At 38.8% G+C, this 19258-nt stretch overlaps 1 protein-coding gene across 1 annotated transcript in view; it reads left to right on the forward strand.

Annotated features, from left to right (window-relative positions):
• The window catches only part of LOC6038022 (serine-rich adhesin for platelets), a 330641-nt gene that overhangs the window by 210610 nt on the left and 100773 nt on the right, over nt 1-19258 (forward strand). The window contains 1 exon segment of the mRNA XM_038249661.1: nt 17573-18017. Within this exon segment, the coding sequence (XP_038105589.1) occupies nt 17573-18017 (445 nt within the window).

Genomic DNA, 19258 nt, shown 5'->3' on the forward strand with positions numbered 1-19258 from the left:
CAAAAACAATCCGGAGTCACTTAGAAAATACTTCGTTCGAGGAATCATCAACAAACCCATCAACGAAAAAATAAAAAAACACAACGTTGTTCGCCGTTACTGTCCCCGGTTTCCGGATCCGCGTTCCACTTGCTTCCGGTTCCCCCAATCAAACGAAGAATGAGGCAAAAATAACGCAGATCCTTTTCCCTGAAATCTCCCGTCGGCTCTGAAACGGGTAAATAAATAAAAATGTTATTAGCTTCCGATTCTGGGCGCGGGCATCAGATTACGTAATGATAAAATATTTACAAACTTTTTTTTTTGCAGCCTTGAAAAGCTACTCGCAATTTATGGGCAAAGATTCCGAAGCGCGAATCTCGCGCAAACGTTGAAGAAAAATGAAAACCGATTTGGCGTGGCGACATCTGGCGGCAAATTTTGCTAGGGCGATTGCATACGTGCAGGCGGATTTGTACGTAAAATTTAGCTCGTTTAGCTTATCGTGTCTGTTTCAGGTATTATTTTCACACACGTCGAGGCACGGTGACGTTGCGGGTGAATCCGTCCGGAGCGAATCAGAAAAACATATATTCTATGACAGCTCTCTTCCCCGGTGGCATTTAGCTGTCAGTCGGAAATCCTCGCAAACACGTGTCACGGCACGGAAGGGGAAAAAATTGAAATCAATTATGGTAAACGAGAAACATCTCCAGCGACGAGCCAGCAGCGTTTTGGCGATCATAACTTGACAGATTGTAGGGGGGGGGGGGGATTGGAAATGGTGAAAAAATGACACAAAATATTGTCTCATTCACCTACATTTCTCATATTAGTTGAGAAGTTCTCTACGGAATCGGTCTTTTTTCATTAATTTTAATTTTTGTATTTTTTAATCCGGCTGAAACTTTTTGGTGCCTTTGGAATGCTATAACTTGAAAACGGTGCACTTTATCAAAATTTCACTAGAGTACTTTTTTGCAAATTCAATTTTACATCGAAAAATGAAGTTGAAATTTTTTTGCGACCAATATTTTGATTTTTGGAAAAAAATCTGTATTGATTCAAAAAATCATAACTCGGTCAAACATTTTTTGCCCATTCTGGAAATTTCTGAAAAGATGACATTTAATGTCCTCTAAAACATAAAAGAAAATAAAAAAAATTAAAATAGTGTTTTTTGCAAATCAAGTTTAAGTGACAAAAAGTGAAATTAAAAATCAACAATTTTTTTTACCATGTATCATCTTTTTTCAGTGATACCTACAACTTTGCCGAAGACACCAAATCGATCAAAATATTCCTTCAAAAGATACAGATTTTTAATTTTCACATATCATTTTGTTTGGAAAGCTGTCAAATTTGTATGGAAAATTATACACACAAAGAAAAAATACTCTAAATTTAAAAAGATCTTTCGTTGGATTAAAAGTTCGCGTTGGTGAATATTCGTAGAAAGTTCAAACTTTTCAATTTAAAAGTTGGAAAGCCCTCCTTCGAAGGCGTTCCGCTGCTGCTGTTTGGCTCACAAAGGTTTCCGCGTCCGAGTCCTGGCTGCTGCCGCGGTCGGTTTTGCTTTGCGTCCTAGACCCACCAGCATCAGTGGACCCACCAAAGTGTTTGTTTACATTTTCGTACACGGTTACACGAGAACGTCAAAATGAAAGCAATTATACAGTCGTATTAATTGTTAATACTTTTAAATCAGTTAGTAAGGAGATTTTCAAAATCTGTAGCAGTAAAAGTTTTCATTTTTTAAATAAGAAAAAAACTTTCCCTTGAGCAAATTTTGGCAACTTTTCAATTCAAAAGTAAGCTACTTTTGTCATTACAGTAATATTTTTTTTGTGTGTATGAACTAACTAATGTTGCAAAATGACTTTTTTGAACATATTTTAAAGGATTCCAATGTGAGTTTTTCCATGCATTCAAACAGAAAAGGCTGTTTGATAAATTTTATGTGATTATTTAATGTTCAAACTGATTTTTACACTGATTTAAATTAATGTATTCTTTTTCCATGTTTGTAAGTTTTTTTTATAGAAATAATATCCACAACAATATACACAAAATTTCCAAAGGCCATAATTCCAAATCAAAACCTAAATATAATAATCAACGGTTCGAAGTAAGGAAAGTTCAGAGTTGCCAGATCTTCGATATTTACAACACTTTTGAAAAAGTCGTTCAAACGGTTAAATTTAAATGATATTTAAGATTATTTCCAGAACCAAAACGTATGCATTCTACTTAAGTAATTAATTTGTTTACAGGGTTGCCAGATATAAGAAAACCAATATTTTTTAAATACAAAACTAAGCAATTTTAGTGGTTAGAAAAAAACAAGAGCAGCTTTATTATCAAAATGAATTACCAAATGCTTGAATGTTCAAATTTGTTTACAGGGTTGCCAGATCTTAATTTTGTTCTTATATTAAAATTTCTATGAGAACAGTAATAGCAAAAAAAAACACTGGAAATCAATATTCCCCGACATGAAATACATAACCTCAAAGCACTCAGACGAAAAATGGTCCACATTTAGTCGAATTGAAGCGCAGTTCACGGACAACAGTAAATCTCGACAAAAAAGGAGGGCATCAAAATGCGAACAAGATGAATCTGGGAATTATGATAATCAAAAATATTGTGTAACTGTTCACCGAAAAAAATTGGCCCACTTTCACTCCCTTCCAGTGCCCCTAGAAGAAATCCTCTGATTGCCTCAGAAAAAGTCTGAAATTCCCCAAACAATTTTTATTATAACGAGTTTTGGGGGCGGGAGCCCAAATCTGCTCTCGCCCGACAAAAGTAGCTGTTAGGGCGAGCTCGATTTGCTTGATGCAGTCAGAGGTTCTCGTTGCGCGATAGAAATGTTTTTGCTGTCGATTATTTCTGGCTGAGGGCTTGGGCGTCTGGGGAAAACGGCGAAAGTGTTTGGATTCAAGGGGACTCCGGGGCAGAGGATTTTGTGGAATTTCTGGAATCCAACAGAATGTTGATAGTGTTATGGAAAGTGCTTGCAAAGTCTGACTTATTTGTTGGTGGAATTTGGTCAGAAAAAAAGGACGTTAAGACTATACTTGAAAATAGTTTGTTTATGACGGAATTTATTCAAATCGTAATTTCGTAATTTTCAAAGTGTTTTTTTTTATCAATAATTGACTAATCAAATCTAACAGTATAGAAGCTTGGAAGGCACGTCGTTTCGTAGAATAAGAAGAAATTCGTGAAATTAGAAAAAAATCCATCTTAGACACTCACAAACCCTATCAAGTAGCAAACTTTGTACCTATCCATCATCATTCATTCATCCGACTGATGGCCGGTAAGCTTGTTAGCACGTGAAACAAACTAACAAGTGCATTAAAATATTATCTTTCTTGTCCTCTCCCTCAAGTGTTTACTCCCAGACGAGGTAGCTCCGCTCGTTTTCGTTACATCACCAAGTGCTTACAAGTTTGAAGTGTTTGAATCATTTTTTGAAATATTTTACCGGCTGAGCCAAGTTAACCCTTGAGTGGCTTTTTGCCGAGAAATTTATTTTATTTTTTTAATAATTTCCTATTTAATTCCAAATTCTCATTTGTGATTGTAGCACTCAAGTATTAATGATCAGTTTCAGTTTTTTTTTGTATTTGAATGAATTTTCAAAATTTTGAATGATTATTTTACTATTATCAATTTTTGTATTTGTTTGTTATTTGGTAATTTCTGATGTTTGTTTACTTTTCAATTTTGTTATTTCCACTGTTGAAGGTTGAGGCCTGTTGCTCAAATTTCACCCACATCTGTGCTTGGCCCTACTCCCGATACTTTATAATGAAAGGCATGTGCTTGAGTCATCGTTTTTCTTCCCGTTTTTTTTATCACCGCATTTTCCACTCTGGCAAATAGTTCCCCTTGCCTGATTGGGGAAAGTCTCTCGTTACCCATCCTGCTGACGGCGTCGTCAGAACCACAAAAGTGGGGGTGGGAAGGGTGAAAAAGCGGCGCCCCATCAATGGAGAAAATTTGTGCCATTCACGATTTGGCTGCTGCCGGCTTGGCTCTTCTGGTGAAATTTATTTTCGCTTTTGATGTACGATGACGGCTGGTAACGGAAAAAACAAAAAAAAAATCTTCAAGTTGTTTATTCCTATTTTTGATTTTTGTTTCTTGTTTCTTGTTTCTTGTTTCTTGTTTCTTGTTTCTTGTTTCTTGTTTCTTGTTTCTTGTTTCTTGTTTCTTGTTTCTTGTTTCTTGTTTCTTGTTTCTTGTTTCTTGTTTCTTGTTTCTTGTTTCTTGTTTCTTGTTTCTTGTTTCTTGTTTCTTGTTTCTTGTTTCTTGTTTCTTGTTTCTTGTTTCTTGTTTCTTGTTTCTTGTTTCTTGTTTCTTGTTTCTTGTTTCTTGTTTCTTGTTTCTTGTTTCTTGTTTCTTGTTTCTTGTTTCTTGTTTCTTGTTTCTTGTTTCTTGTTTCTTGTTTCTTGTTTCTTGTTTCTTGTTTCTTGTTTCTTGTTTCTTGTTTCTTGTTTCTTGTTTCTTGTTTCTTGTTTCTTGTTTCTTGTTTCTTGTTTCTTGTTTCTTGTTTCTTGTTTCTTGTTTCTTGTTTCTTGTTTCTTGTTTCTTGTTTCTTGTTTCTTGTTTCTTGTTTCTTGTTTCTTGTTTCTTGTTTCTTGTTTCTTGTTTCTTGTTTCTTGTTTCTTGTTTCTTGTTTCTTGTTTCTTGTTTCTTGTTTCTTGTTTCTTGTTTCTTGTTTCTTGTTTCTTGTTTCTTGTTTCTTGTTTCTTGTTTCTTGTTTCTTGTTTCTTGTTTCTTGTTTCTTGTTTCTTGTTTCTTGTTTCTTGTTTCTTGTTTCTTGTTTCTTGTTTCTTGTTTCTTGTTTCTTGTTTCTTGTTTCTTGTTTCTTGTTTCTTGTTTCTTGTTTCTTGTTTCTTGTTTCTTGTTTCTTGTTTCTTGTTTCTTGTTTCTTTTTTGTGCTTTTAGAATTCTTTTGTTTTTTTTTATTAGAAACTTGGAAACTTTCCGTGCAAATGTCTCGTTACTCTCCCAACATCTGTCATTCATTCAGTCAGTAGGAACCACATGCAAATGTGGGAAGAAAACTAATGTGCAAAATAACGTACATTCAGCTCGTACTTTCAGTCGTTTTCAAAGCGATTACAAGTGTTTTCCTACCCCCTCTCCGTCCCTCACCCCACTCCCACAACTCGTATGATAGCGCGCACTAAAACCATTAGCGAAAACGGCGGTTTTTCCGAAACGTTCGTTTGATTTCAATCTTTTCGTTATAGCTTGCTCTCTCTTTCTGAGTCTGTATCTCGTCTTGCTGACCTGGATACGGAATTTTTGCTTTCACATATTTTTTTGCGCTCCACAACTTCCTTCCTTCCTTGCACTGAGTGCACTTTTGGAGAAAATATTTCCCGTTCTAAATTACTGGAACGAGATGAGCTTGAACGAGAGAGGGGGCCCCAAATTGGATTCCGGAAGACTTTTTTTTTATTTTGCTGGACGAAAGAAGAAAGTTGATTGCGGAGGTTGATTCCGAGAGCAGTTCTGTGCCATTGAGCAGATTAAAGGGGGGATTTGTGCTGGGATTCAATGATTTTGAACATTTGAAATCTTGTGGAAACTCGTTGCAAAATGAGACTTAGTTGAACAACTTGTATTCAAGTTGATGCAAACAACCAAAGCAAATTGCATTCAAGTTTAAATCTATTAACTATTTGTATACAAGTTCAAGCTCGTATAGCACTGCCATCTAGTGACGAGCACCAGAAATCTTTCAAAGCAGTTGAAATTTGTTTGAAATCCCGAATGATTCCATTTGTTTGATTTATGATTCATAAAATTATTGTACAATTTCCCCATTATCCAAATTAGATCTGAATTTTCCGTTTTCCCAATCGTCACTTTCCCAACCATTTTCTCACAAGCAATTTGCACCGGTCCTGGATCTGTTTACACACACACACCAACTGCTGCCAAACATTCGCTTCGCTATCAACCTCCTACGAGACACATTTTCCGTCCATAAACAGTTGCTTTTCCACCAGCAGCCTCGTTCGATAGTGCCGCCCGGGCTTCGTCAAAACGATTTCCAATAACAATAAAAGTAATAAAGAAGGGAAGCATAGAGAAAAAAAATGAAAATAAAATAAAAGCTCCCCTTCCTCACCCTTAAGGTCAGGCGGAATGATCTGGGAAGTGGATTTTCCGAACAAGATGCGACACCCAAGGGGGTCACCGGAAAACCGGATCGAAAGATGAGCCCGAACATGGAAAACAATATTTGGGTTGTTTTGGGCTCTTCTTACTTTTCAATCGACTGGCTTCTTCCTGGATCTGGTTCGATTTGGTTCGGTTGGGGAGATTTTTTTCAGGCGGGATCCAACTCGCAAAACGGGAATGTTTTGTTTACTACTGAATTTTAGGTGTTTGTAAAAAGCACGCAATTCGGCATGGATTATACTTCTGTTCGAGTGGGACAGATCGGAGGAGAAGCCGGCCAGTATTTGCATTCCAGGCCTCGAAGATGTCTGGTAAATACAAAGTGGATGGCACATGTGTTGTGACCGAAATCCAATTCCAGCGTGTCCCCATTGGTAGGTTGGCACGTTTGTCCTTAAGGTAACCCTCAACTTTCTCACAAATTTAATTTGGAAAAATGAAAAAAAAACTTAAAATCACTGTTCTATTCGAACTGTACCGCTGTACAATTCTAGAGTTTTTTTTTTTTTTTTGAAAAAGTCTTATAAGCTATTGTGTTTCATATGTGTATAGGACCTATTCAAAACAACTCTAGAATTGTACAACTGTTACTGTAGCACTGTACAACTGAGCCGCTGTATAGCTGTACAATTGGGTACTAAAACCCTATGTCAATTTTTATGTACAACGGTAAAAAACACCATTAAAAACCATTTCTGATCACTTTTTTTTATTTTAATGCAAAATTTCTTTTTGACAAGACAACATTTTTCGATGGATCAACTATGGTCCCCTTGGAACGAGCTGTCAAGTAGGAGCTTTTCTGTCAAGAAGGACCGCGAGGTTAATTTTTCAAAATTGATTTAAAAATCCATTTTAAACTCTTTGCGGTCGTACAAAGGGTCATTGTACTCAGAAAAATAAGCTTTATCGCTGTAAACAATAATATCAGCAATCTAAGCTTCATTTTAGGACCCAATTGTAAAACTGTCCCGCTATACAATTGGGTCCTAAAATGAAGCTTAGATGGCTGATATTATTGTTTACAGTGTTAAAACTTATTTTTTCTGAGTCCAATGACCCTTTGTACGACCACAAAGAGTTTAAAATGGATTTTAAATCAATTTTGAAAAATTAACCTCGCGGTCCTTCTTGACAGAAAAAGTCCTACTTGACAGAATAGGTCCTACTTGACAGCTCGTTCCAAGGGGACCATAGTTGATCCATAAAAAAAAATGTTGTCTTGTCAATTTTTGTTTTGCATTAAAATGAAAAAAGTGATCAGAAATGGTTTTTTATCGTGTTTTCTACCGTTGTAGATAAAAGTTGACATAGGGCTTTAGTATTCAATTGTACGGCTGTTTAACTGTACCGCTTTACTGCTGAAGAACTGTACACATGTACCGCTGTAATACTGTACCACTGTATAACTGTACCGCTGTTTAGCTGTACCGCAGTACAGTTTGACCGTTTTACAACTGTATCGCTGTAGAATTTTACGACTGCACAACTGTACCGCTGTACAACTGCCCTACCAAAACAACTGTACCGCTGTACAACTGTATCATACCACTTGATCTTGTCAAGCCGTGGGCAATTAAATTCCACCAACAAACGTGAAAGCGTCACAGTGAGGGTTAATCTACCCTCCGGGGTAGGTCCTCCCCAAGATCTTGCCCAGTGGATAACAACTGTCAAGCTCCTAGCCTAGCCGGAACGACACACTTTTCCGTGGTGCGGGGAGGGGGGGACCCATAAAACCGGGCCAAGGTTTCCCGATGTGCGCTGAAGAACGGCCGACGAATTGGCGACGAAACGAGCGGATTTCGATACCGATGGCGAAAAGTGGTCGTAAAAAATATTTAAATTTGATTACTGTTTAGCGCTGAAAAACGGAACGAAATGGTGGAATCAGCAGTTTTTTTTTCGGTGTGTGTGTTTTTTCTCTCTTGTTTTTCCAACCAAATGGTTTGGACGATTAGATTGGTCGTTGTCTCTTTGGAATAAATCAACTTAAGGGATTCCTTTTTTTTTGTTCTGCGGAAAACGACCAACGCAGACCATTTTCTGTTTATGGAAGCGACTTTAGCGGATGAACCACTTAGCTCGAGCGTATCAGCAACGAGGGATTTGCAAATTTATTCGAGGTTAGAACTATTGCGCGCCATCTGTTGACAAATAGAGGCTAGAAAAAGTTGCATGCAATTCGTGCTTGAATACATCACGCCATCTATTGTTGGCTAGCCTGACTTTTTTCTTTTGAAGCTAGTTATTTTGAAATGAGTTTATCAAAGGCTTCATTCCGGATCATTGATGCTTCGCATTTAATTGTGGTTGATTTAATATTAATTGAAATTCAGAGAATTATGCTACAGTTGATGATGACAATTCCTGGAAATCCATAAACAGTACTTTTGTTCTCATTACGATCTGCTCAGCTTTGGTTGCCGAGGCAGCATGATTAAAATTAATTACTGCCCATCGCAAATGGATCGTGATGATTATGTCACTTAACCTTCCTACGGTATTGGGGTCCTTTTCGGCCTTTTTGAAAATTTAATTTGCCATAACTTTTGCTATATACATGCTAAAGCCTTGAAATTTTCTGACATTAAATAAATAGTATAAATACACATTTCACAAAACAAACAAACCTTGGACGACCCCTAGGGGAGCGTCCATAAAAAAAGTTACTTTAAAGGTATTGGGGTCCTTTTCGACCCCAAACTTTAAAAAATCATCAAAAATCCAGTTTTTGACCGATTCCGTTCTTTTGGTCACAAACGAAAGCTTAGAACGCCCCTTTCCGAAACCGACCTGGAAAACCGGATTTGGTCACTGTGGCCACCGGGAATCGGCTACAACCGAAAAAGGACCTTTTTGAGACACCAACTTTGACGACCTGTATCTCCGGCAAATTTCAACCAATCAGGATGCTCCGGGTTGCATTCGACAGGTATTTACCTGTACTTTGACCACAAATATTAATATCAGGGCCAGGTGACCTACCGGTTCCGGAAATCCGGAACATCCGAAAAGTTCATGTTTTACTGTTTTTCACATATATGTGATACCAATACTCTCATGATAGTTGAAATTGATCCATAAAACTTACTTAAAACACAATACACGATTGCCAGAACCACAATGGAGTGTTAGTGGCCACTTCCGGGTAACCTGGAACCGGTTCCCGGGTACCCGATGAACGGCCAACTTGACTTTTTTGGTGAAAACCCATCATGTTGCACATCAAACTCCATGAAATTGAAAGATATGTCCATATTTGGTAATGCCGTTGTTCGCTGAGCCATCCTGGCCAATTTGGAACCGGTTACCGGTGGCCCCTTGGGGACATTTCCGGAATATGAGAGAAACCCTATCATCCGACATATCAAACTTCATGGAATTGAAAGAAATGTCAATTTACGGTCATGCCGTTGTTCGCTGACCCATTCTGGCCAATCTGGAGCCGGTTACCGGTGGCCCCTTGGGGACACTTCCGGAATATGAGAGAAACCTATCATCCGACATATCAAACTTCATGAAATTGAAAGATATATCAATCTACGGTCATGCTGTTGTTCGCTGATCCATTCTGGCCAATCTGGAACCGGTTACCGGTGGCCCCACACTTCCGGAATATGAGAGAACACTATCATCCGACATATCAAACTTCATGAAATTGAAAGATATGTCAATTTACGGTCATGCCGTTGTTCGCTGACCCATTCTGGCCAATCTGGAGCCGAATACCGGTGGCCCCTTGGGGACACTCTCGGAATATGAGAGAAACCCTATCATCCGACATATCAAACTTTATGAAATTGAAAGACATGTCAATCTACGGCCATGCCGTTGTTCGCTGATCCATTTTGGAAATGGTTCCCGGTGGCCCCTTGGGGACAATCCCGGAATATGAGAGAAACCCTATCATCCGACATATCAAACTTTATGAAATTGATAGATATGTCAAGTTACGGTCATGCCATTCTTTGCTTACGCATTCTGGCAATTCTGGAACAGGTTTCCGGTGGCCCCTTGGGGACACTCCCGAAATATGAGAGAAACCCTATTATCCGACGAATCAAACTTCATGAAATTTATGGATATGTCAACCAAAGGACCTCGGGGCCTCGTGACGCGGTGGTTAGCGGCTTCGGCAGCCGATCCCTAAGTTGCTATGAGGCGCGGGTTCGATTCCCGCCTTATCCTCCTGGCCTTCTATCGGATGGGGAAGTAAAACGTCGGTCCATTTGCGTAAAAGAGGTTTTGGGTGACTCACCACACATAACCTTCGGACGCCTAGAAATGAGCAGAATCTTGCAACAGAGCCCACAAAAGACCCGGGGGTCGTTAAAGTGGATTGCTTTGCTTTTTTTCAACCAAAGGTCAGCGAACAATTGCATGACCGTAGATTGACGTAGTTTTCAATTTCATGAAGTTTGATATGTCTGATGGTAGGGTAACTTTCATATTCCAGAAGTGTCCCCAAGGGGCCACTGGTAACCGGTTCCAAATTGGCCAGGATGTGTCAGCAAACAACAGCATGGCCGTAGATTGACATATCTTTCAATTTCATGATTTTTGATAGATTTTTCTCATATTCCGGAAGTGTCCATAAGGGGCCACAGGTAACCGGTTCCATGATGGCCAGAATGGGTTAGCGAACAACGGCATGACCGTAAATTGACATATCTTTCAATTTCATGAAGTTTGATATGTCGGATGATGGGTTTCTCTCATATTCCGAGAGTGTCCCCAAGGGGCAAAGGGCCACCGGTAACCGGCTCCAGATTTGCCAGAATGGGTCAGCGAACAATGGCATGACCGTAAATTGACATATCTTTCAATTTCATGAAGTTTGATATGTCGGATGATAGTGTTTCTCTCATTTTCCGGAAATGTTCCCAAGGGGCCACCGGTAACCGGCTCCAGATTGGCCAGAATGGGTCAGCGAACAACGGCATAACCGTAAATTGACATATCTTTCAATTTCATGAAGTTTGATATGTCGGATGATAGGGTTTCTCTCATATTCCGGAAGTGTCCCCAAGGGGCCACAGGTAACCGGCTCCAGATTGGCCAGAATGGGTCAGCGAACAACGGCATGACCGTAAATTGACACATCTTTCAATTTTATGAAGTTTGATATGTCGGATGATAGGGTTTCTCTCATATTCCGGAAGTGTCCCCAAGGGGCCACCGGTAACCGGTTCCAGATTGGCCAGTATGGGTCAGCAAACAACAGCATGAGCGTAGATTGACATATCTTTCAATTTCATGAAGTTTGATATGTTGGATGATAGGGTTTCTCTCATATTCCGAGAGTGTCCCCAAGGGGCCACCGGTAACCGACTCCAGATTTGCCAGAATGGGTCAGCGAACAACGGCATGACCGTAAATTGACATATCTTTCAATTTCATGAAGTTTGATATGTCGGATGATAGTGTTTCTCTCATTTTCCGGAAATGTCCCCAAGGGGCCACCGGTAACCAGCTCCAGATTGGCCAGAATGGGTCAGCGAACAACGGCATGACCGTAAATTGATCTATCTTTCAATTTCATGAAGTTTGATATGTCGGATGATAGGGTTTCTCTCATATTCCGGAAGTGTCCCCAAGGGGGCACCGGTAACCGGCTCCAGATTGGCCAGAATGGGTCAGCGAACAACGGCATGACCGTAAATTGACACATCTTTCAATTTTATGAAGTTTGATATGTCGGATGATAGGGTTTCTCTCATATTCCGGAAGTGTCCCCAAGGGGCCACCGGTAACCGGTTCCAGATTGGCCAGGATGGCTCAGCGAACAACGGCATTACCAAATATGGACATATCTTTCAATTTCATGGAGTTTGATGTGCAACATGATAGGTTTTCACCAAAAAAGTCAAGTTGGCCGTTCATCGGGTACCCGGGAACCGGTTCCAGGTTACCCGAAGTGGCCACTAACACTCCAGAGTGGTTCTGGCAATCGTGTATTGTGTTTTAAGTAAGTTTTATGGATCAATTTCAACTATCATGAGAGTATTGGTATCACATATATGTGAAAAACAGGAACACATGAACTTTTCGGATGTTCCGGATTTCCGGAACCGGTAGGTCACCTGGCCCTGATATTAATATTTGTGGTCAAAGTACAGGTAAATACCTGTCGAATGCAACCCGGAGCATCCTGATTGGTTGAAATTTGCCGGAGATACAGGTCGTCAAAGTTGGTGTCTCAAAAAGGTCCTTTTTCGGTTGTAGCCGATTCCCAGTGGCCACAGTGACCAAATCCGGTTTTCCAGGTCGGTTTCGGAAAGGGGACGTTCTAAGCTTTCGTTTGTGACCAAAAGAACCGGAATCGGTCAAAAACTGGATTTTTGACGATTTTTTAAAGTTTGGGGTCGAAAAGGACCCCAATACCTTATGTGTGATTTTTTTTTTAATACCAAGGGAAGGTTAATTGAGGCTGGACTGCAAAAACCGTGCACCGCCATCATATTTTAACGTTTATTCCATCATCTGGGCCGCACACTTTAACGACCAACAATTTGTAAAATCAACCTAATTTCGGCCAGTGTCAGCAGTTGGGCCTCAATCGAGATGGCATCACTGCCGGCGATTTGCGCTTTTCCCCGGGCTTGCGCTGCGATGATTACGGTTACGATTATGGAACACAAATTGTTATGGTAATGATTATTTTACAGGCGCACGTTCCCCGGCTTCCCCTTAAATTTGGAGCCTGGCATGATTGCATCGCTTGTGTAACATTTGGCGGGAAGAATATAAGCTAGAATTGGGCAGTTGGAGAGTGGATGCAGAAAAGGAAAAAAAAGACGGTTCCCACTATCGATCGTCTGAGGTTGCGATAGGAATGCTAAACTTTTAAGGGTGGTTTCAGTGTTAGAAATAAAATGAAGGCGATTGGATGCATGCAAAATGCTGACTGGCGGTGATTTTGATAACAACATGATGATAAGGAGCTATTAGAGAAAAAGAACAACCTAGTGCAATGAAGGTTTGGTGATGGACCGGATAATAGCAGAAAATTACATACTTAAGCGCAGGCTATGTAGATTAAGTTGTTTGTAAGAAAAACGTTATATTATTTGTGAAACGAATAAATTTTCATAACCTCAAGTACATCGAAACTGGCCAAATAAGGTCCGATGTTAATGTCAAAGAGCAGTTCGCTCAGATTTCGGTCATTCGATTTTTTTTTGTATTTTTTAATCCGGCTGAAACTTTTTTGGTGCCTTTGGTATGCCCAAAGAAGCCATTTTGCATCATTAGTTTTTCCATATAATTTTCCATACAAACTTGGCAGCTGTCCATACAAAAATGATGTATGAAAATTCAAAAATCTGAAGGAAGGAATTGTTTGATCGATTTGGTGTCTTCGGCAAAGTTGTAGGTATGGATACGGACTACACTGGAAAAAATGATACACGGTAAAAAAAAATTTGGCGATTTTTAATTTAACTTTTTATCACTAAAACTTGGTTTGCAAAAAAACACGTTTTAGAGGACATAAAATGCCAACTTTTCAGAAATTTCCAGGTTGTGCCAAAAATCTTTGAGCGAGTTATGAATTTTTGAATCAATTCTGATTTTTTCAAAAAATCGAAATATTGGTCGCAATAATTTTCAACATCATTTTTCGATGTAAAATCAAATTTGCAATCAAAAAGTACTCAAGTGAAATTTTGATAAACTGCACCGTTTTCAAGTTAAATCCATATTTAGGTGACTTTTTTAAAAATAGTCGCAGTTTTTTTTTTAATTAATGCACATATTTGCCCACCTTTAAAAAATAGTTTTGTAAAGCTAAGAAAATTCTCTATATTTTGCTTTTTTGAACTTTGTTGATACGACCCTTAGTTGCTGAGATATTGCACTGCAAAGGTTTAAAAACAGAAAAATTGATGTTTTCTCAGTCTTACCCAAACAACCCACAATTTTTTAATGTCGATATCTCAGCAACTAATGGCCCAATTTTTATTGTTAAAATATAAAACATTCGTGAAATTTTCCAATCTTTTCGAAAAAAATATTTTTAGAATTTTCAAGTCTCGACTAACATTTAAAAAGGGCCAAACATTCAATATTACGCCCTTTTAAATTGTTATTCTTGGTTTAAAAATTCTAAAAATTTTTTTTTCGAAAAGATTGGAAAATTTCACAAATGTTTCATACTTTAACAATAAAAATCGGACCATTAGTTGCTGAGATATCGACATTAAAAAATTGTGGGTTGTTTGGGTAAGACTTAGAAAACATCAATTTTCCTGTTTTTAAACCTTTGCGTTGCAATATCTCAGCAACTAAGGGTCGTATCAACAAAGTTCAAAAAAGCAAAATATAGAGAATTTTCTTAGCTTTTCAAAAAATATTTTTTTCAAGAGTGAGCAAACATGTGCACTAATTTGAAAAAATGGAAAACTGCGACTATTTTCAAAAAAAGTCACTTAAATGTGGATTTAACTTAAAAACGGTGCAGTTTATCAAAATTTCACTATTGTACTTTATGATTGCAAATTTGATTTTGCATCGAAAAATGAAGTTGAAAAATTTTTTAGACCGATATTTCGATTTTTTGAAAAAAATCAGTACTGATTCAAAAATTCATAACTCGTTCAAAGATTTTTTGAACAACCTGGAAATTTCTCAAAAGTTGGCATTTTTTGTCCTCTAAAACATATCAAGAAATGAAAAAAAATCAAAAATAGTGTTTTTTGCAAATCAAGTTTTAGTGACAAAAAGTTTAATAAAAAATCACCAATTTTTTTTACCGTGTATCATTTTTTTTCAGTGTAGTCCATATCCATACCTACAACTTTGTCGAAGACACCAAATCGATCAAAAAAATCCTTCAAAAGATACAGATTTTTGAATTTTCACATTTCATTTTTGTATAGACAGCTGCCAAATTTGTACGGAAAATTATATGGACAAACTAATGATGCAAAATGGCTTCTTTGGGCATACCGAAGGCACCAAAAAAGTTTCAGCCGGATTAAAAAATACAAAAAATAAAATTGAAGAAAAAAGACCGATTTCGTAGAGAATTGCTCCAAAGTGGATTTTAAATTTCTAAACAAAAGAACACTTACTGTTTAACATGTCAGAAGTTACACTGTGAATACCTTCCAAAAATGGTTCATAAGAGCAAAATTCCAGATATTCTGAACTAATGCCAAGGTAGCTAAAATGAGTATAAATGACTGACTTTTGAACACTAGTGGTACCAGATGGGGGTTTATTTTGAAACCCCCTCACAGAGAATCAAGATTCAATTTGAATTTGTTCATAATTTTGTAACATCATATAGATATATCCAACATTATTTATCTCAGAAACCATATGGCTTTGTTGAAGATTTGATTGCTTATTTCTGGATTTTTTTTAGTGGATGGTATTTTATGTCCCCTAAAACATATCGCAAAATATAACAAATATATGTTTTTTGGAAATCACTTTCTAGTAACTATCTTAAAAATCAGCAAAAAACATCCTTTTATGATTTTTAAAGTGTAGTCATCATCCGCACGTAAAAATTTTCCAAAGGCACCAAATTGATAAAAAGAACCTATACACGGAGAAAAAAGAGTTCCCAAAATCGTTCATGAAAATGGAAACCTCGAACAAAGTGTTCAAATCCCATGGTACGATTTTGAAAAACGTACCATGAAATTTGAACACTTTGTTCGTGGTTCCCATTTTCATGAACGCTTGTTCACGATTTTGGGAACTCTTTTTTCTCCGTGTAAATATGTATGCCTCATTTGAGATTTGCTTCATTTTATTAAAAAAAACGGTGCATTTATTTTCAAAATTTGAATTTAACTAGACGTGTATTTGCAATCAAAAACAATAAATTATAATGAAATCTGATATTTGATAAAGGAGTGGCCGCGGTTGACTGGTTACGGTGTTCGCTTTGCAAGCGGATGGTTCTGGGTTCGATGTCCATCTGCTCCCAACGAGAAAGTTTAGAACACAGAAATTTGAAATGATGAATATGAACGAAAAATAAAAGTCGCTCGAGGCGGAGTTCTGTCCCCCGACCTTTGGATTGGTAAGCAAAAATGCTAACCAATAGGCTATGACGACTTGGTGAATAAGGAATTAGGAATACTGTTACACGAAGAAAAAAGAATTCTCAAAACCGTGAACATCCGTTTATGAAATTGGGAACCACAAACAAAGTGTTCAAATAAAGGGATTTTTTTATTTTTTTTGTTTCGGCACAAATAAAAACAGGTTAAACTAAAAAAAAGATATTAACTTTCCTCAGTGAAAGTTAAAACCCTTTTTTTAATATTAGATAATTAGATTTCAAAAATGTGGCGAATAGTTTCAAAAGATGCTTGAACATCGTAACTGTTACGTTCCTGTCAAAAATAGCAGCATATCTTTGAATTGATGAACGAAATAAATTGTAAAAAATGTCCCCATTTATCTATAAATGGAAAAAAATATTGAGTTTTGACAATTTTTTTTTAATTTCGTTAGATTCGTTCGACTTTTTAGTGTGTATAATTCGAAATCATTTTTTTTTTGTTTTAATTTGCCGTATTCTTTCTCTCCAAAGCCCGTCCACACGCGTCATCGTTGGCATAAATTTCCCGCTTTTTCCTGAAGGAAACGGCTACCCTGCCGGAAAAACCTATTGGATCGTAAAAATTCTCGCACCAATCACGGAAACAAGACAGCCAAAGTAACGAAATTTAAAAAAAATCGTTACCGATCCCCAATACTGACTGATGGAGGAATACACTTTTTACGAGGCACTTCCGTACCGGCCCCGGTAAGATGCCGGCAGGTTTCTGGAAGCGACGAATCGGCAGGGCGATGATGATTTATTTTTATTGATATGCGAGCTTTCACACCGGTGGTGGCGAGGCCGTGGCAATATTTAATAGCATTCGTCGAACATTTGAGATTTGCTTCCTTTTTTTCCTGGGTCTCGTGGCGCAGGGGTAGCGGCTTCGGCTGCCGATCCCGATGATGCTATGAGACGCGGGTTCGATTCCCGCCTTATCCACTGAGCTTCTATCGGATGGTGAAGTAAAACGTCGGTCCCGGTTTCTCCTGTCTCGTCAGAGGCGCTGGAGCAGAAATCCCACGTTAGAGGAAGGCCATGCCCCGGGGGGCGTAGTGCCAATAGTTTCGTTTCGTTTTTTTTCCTTTTTTTACTGGAAAAGTAATGTTTTGAAGGGAAAAGGTTTCCCTTAGCTTCGGTTCGTTAGCAAATTGCATGATTTATAGGTTATGGTTTTGGGGTTTTATTCTGTTTCATCCACCTGATACGATTCATGAATTTACGGTGCGTTTTTTCTTCAGTGTAGAATTTAAGCTATGAAAAGCTGCTAGCATCTCTCGTATTAACCACTGACATCTCTTTCCCTTCCAGGTTCAAAACAGCATCCGGCTACCGCTGGCCGGATTGGCCCCGCCCCGGGTGCTCATGTGCAGCGCGTCGATGGGTGCCGAGGGTTCGGTCACGTTGCAGCTGCGTGAGGCCATCCAGGCGCCGGACGCGTCCGGCAGCACACTCGATCACGGCGGGCTTACCATCGGCTATCCGGACCCGGAGATGCTAGCCGACATGTTGGGTTCGTTCCAGAGTGCCTCGGCTGGGGCGGCCGGACTGGACCAGTCCGTGGCCAGCACGTTCGACCTGCTACAGCAGGACAGCAGCAACAGCAACTGCAGCCGGCAGTCTGACGTCGTTGAACACCAGCAGCAGCAGCAACAACACATAGCCAGTGCCCTGCTGGCGGCGGCCAAGGCTAGCTCGTCACCGTCCGGAAGTGGCAGCGGGAGTTTAACGCTCAGCGGGGTAAAGAGCGAAATAGGTGAGTTGTAGATTATCTTTTTTGTCATTCTGGTCATGTCACTGACATAACCTCCTACACATTTTTTTTTCTAACCTCAAAACGCAACTAGAAATGGATTAAAGGGGTTCAAGTTTATGTTTTGAAAAAGCCATTGTTTTGATAAACAATCTCCGACCACATCAACTGTACTTTATCAGACAGCCTACAGTTTCTAAATCCCGTCAAATATGCTTACCATCCCAGCAGGCTTGACCGCGCGTAGACATTAAAAACTAATAGGGGGATGGCGTCGCTATTTTTAGACCACGTTTTCCACTTTTTCTCATCGAAACCGACTACTTTATCGACATCATTTTGCTGGGCGAGATAGGACGCCGTCTATTTTTAGACGATGACTCAGCACTTTTACACTCTTGCGCTTAAAAAAACCAGGTGGCAGCACGATGTAACGCCACGTCCCTATTCAACGCTAGTCCAAATCGCACTGAATGTGCGCCACAATGCATGCAACAGAGAACACAACATATTGTTTGCATGGGCTGAAGCCCACGGCACGAGGTGGTGGATGGTGTTGTGTAGAGAGCATAAAATCGGGCGAATCGGCAGTGCGGAATGCAATCACAAATGAGCTTGAACGTCGGACGTTCAGCCCCCTCCAATGGGATTCGATGGAGTAGGGCCAGAAATAGTAAGATTAATTCGCGTAGAAGTGCGGTGAAAGCCTCGATTATCCGAAGTTCGATTTTTCGAAGGTTTGCTTGGTTCTTCAGATAATTGAATCATGAACAAAACAAACGTTTTTTTTTTCATAATTTAAACATCAAATTCAAGCTCTGTAATCCCATTTTAGGCACATTTTAACGATGAATTGCTTTTCAAATTACCAAATACATTTTCTCATTATTTGGATTCAAAAAATCTAAATCAGTTCAGAGTAGTTTAGAGGTCAAAATTAAGCTCTGGACTGAATGTCCAAATCAAGCAAAACAATGCAAAAGGGCCCTTTAGGGTTTGTAAACAAAGAGTGTGTCCTGCTCACGTCAAAAAATGTTTACATCTGGCATGGAAGGGAAACACTCTTTGTTTACAAACCCATAACGGCCCCTATTGAATTGTTTACTTGAGATATGGAAATAATCCAAAACACTGTTTCCGACATTTGCGAAAACCCATCACTGGGCCATCAGGCTGTTACAAATTTTATTTAAAATATTGGCTTGTTTTGGTATACATAACATTGAAGTTTTTATGAAAAAAAA

Source organism: Culex quinquefasciatus, chromosome 1 (genome assembly GCF_015732765.1).
Source record: "Culex quinquefasciatus strain JHB chromosome 1, VPISU_Cqui_1.0_pri_paternal, whole genome shotgun sequence".
Lineage (NCBI taxonomy): Eukaryota > Metazoa > Arthropoda > Insecta > Diptera > Culicidae > Culex > Culex quinquefasciatus.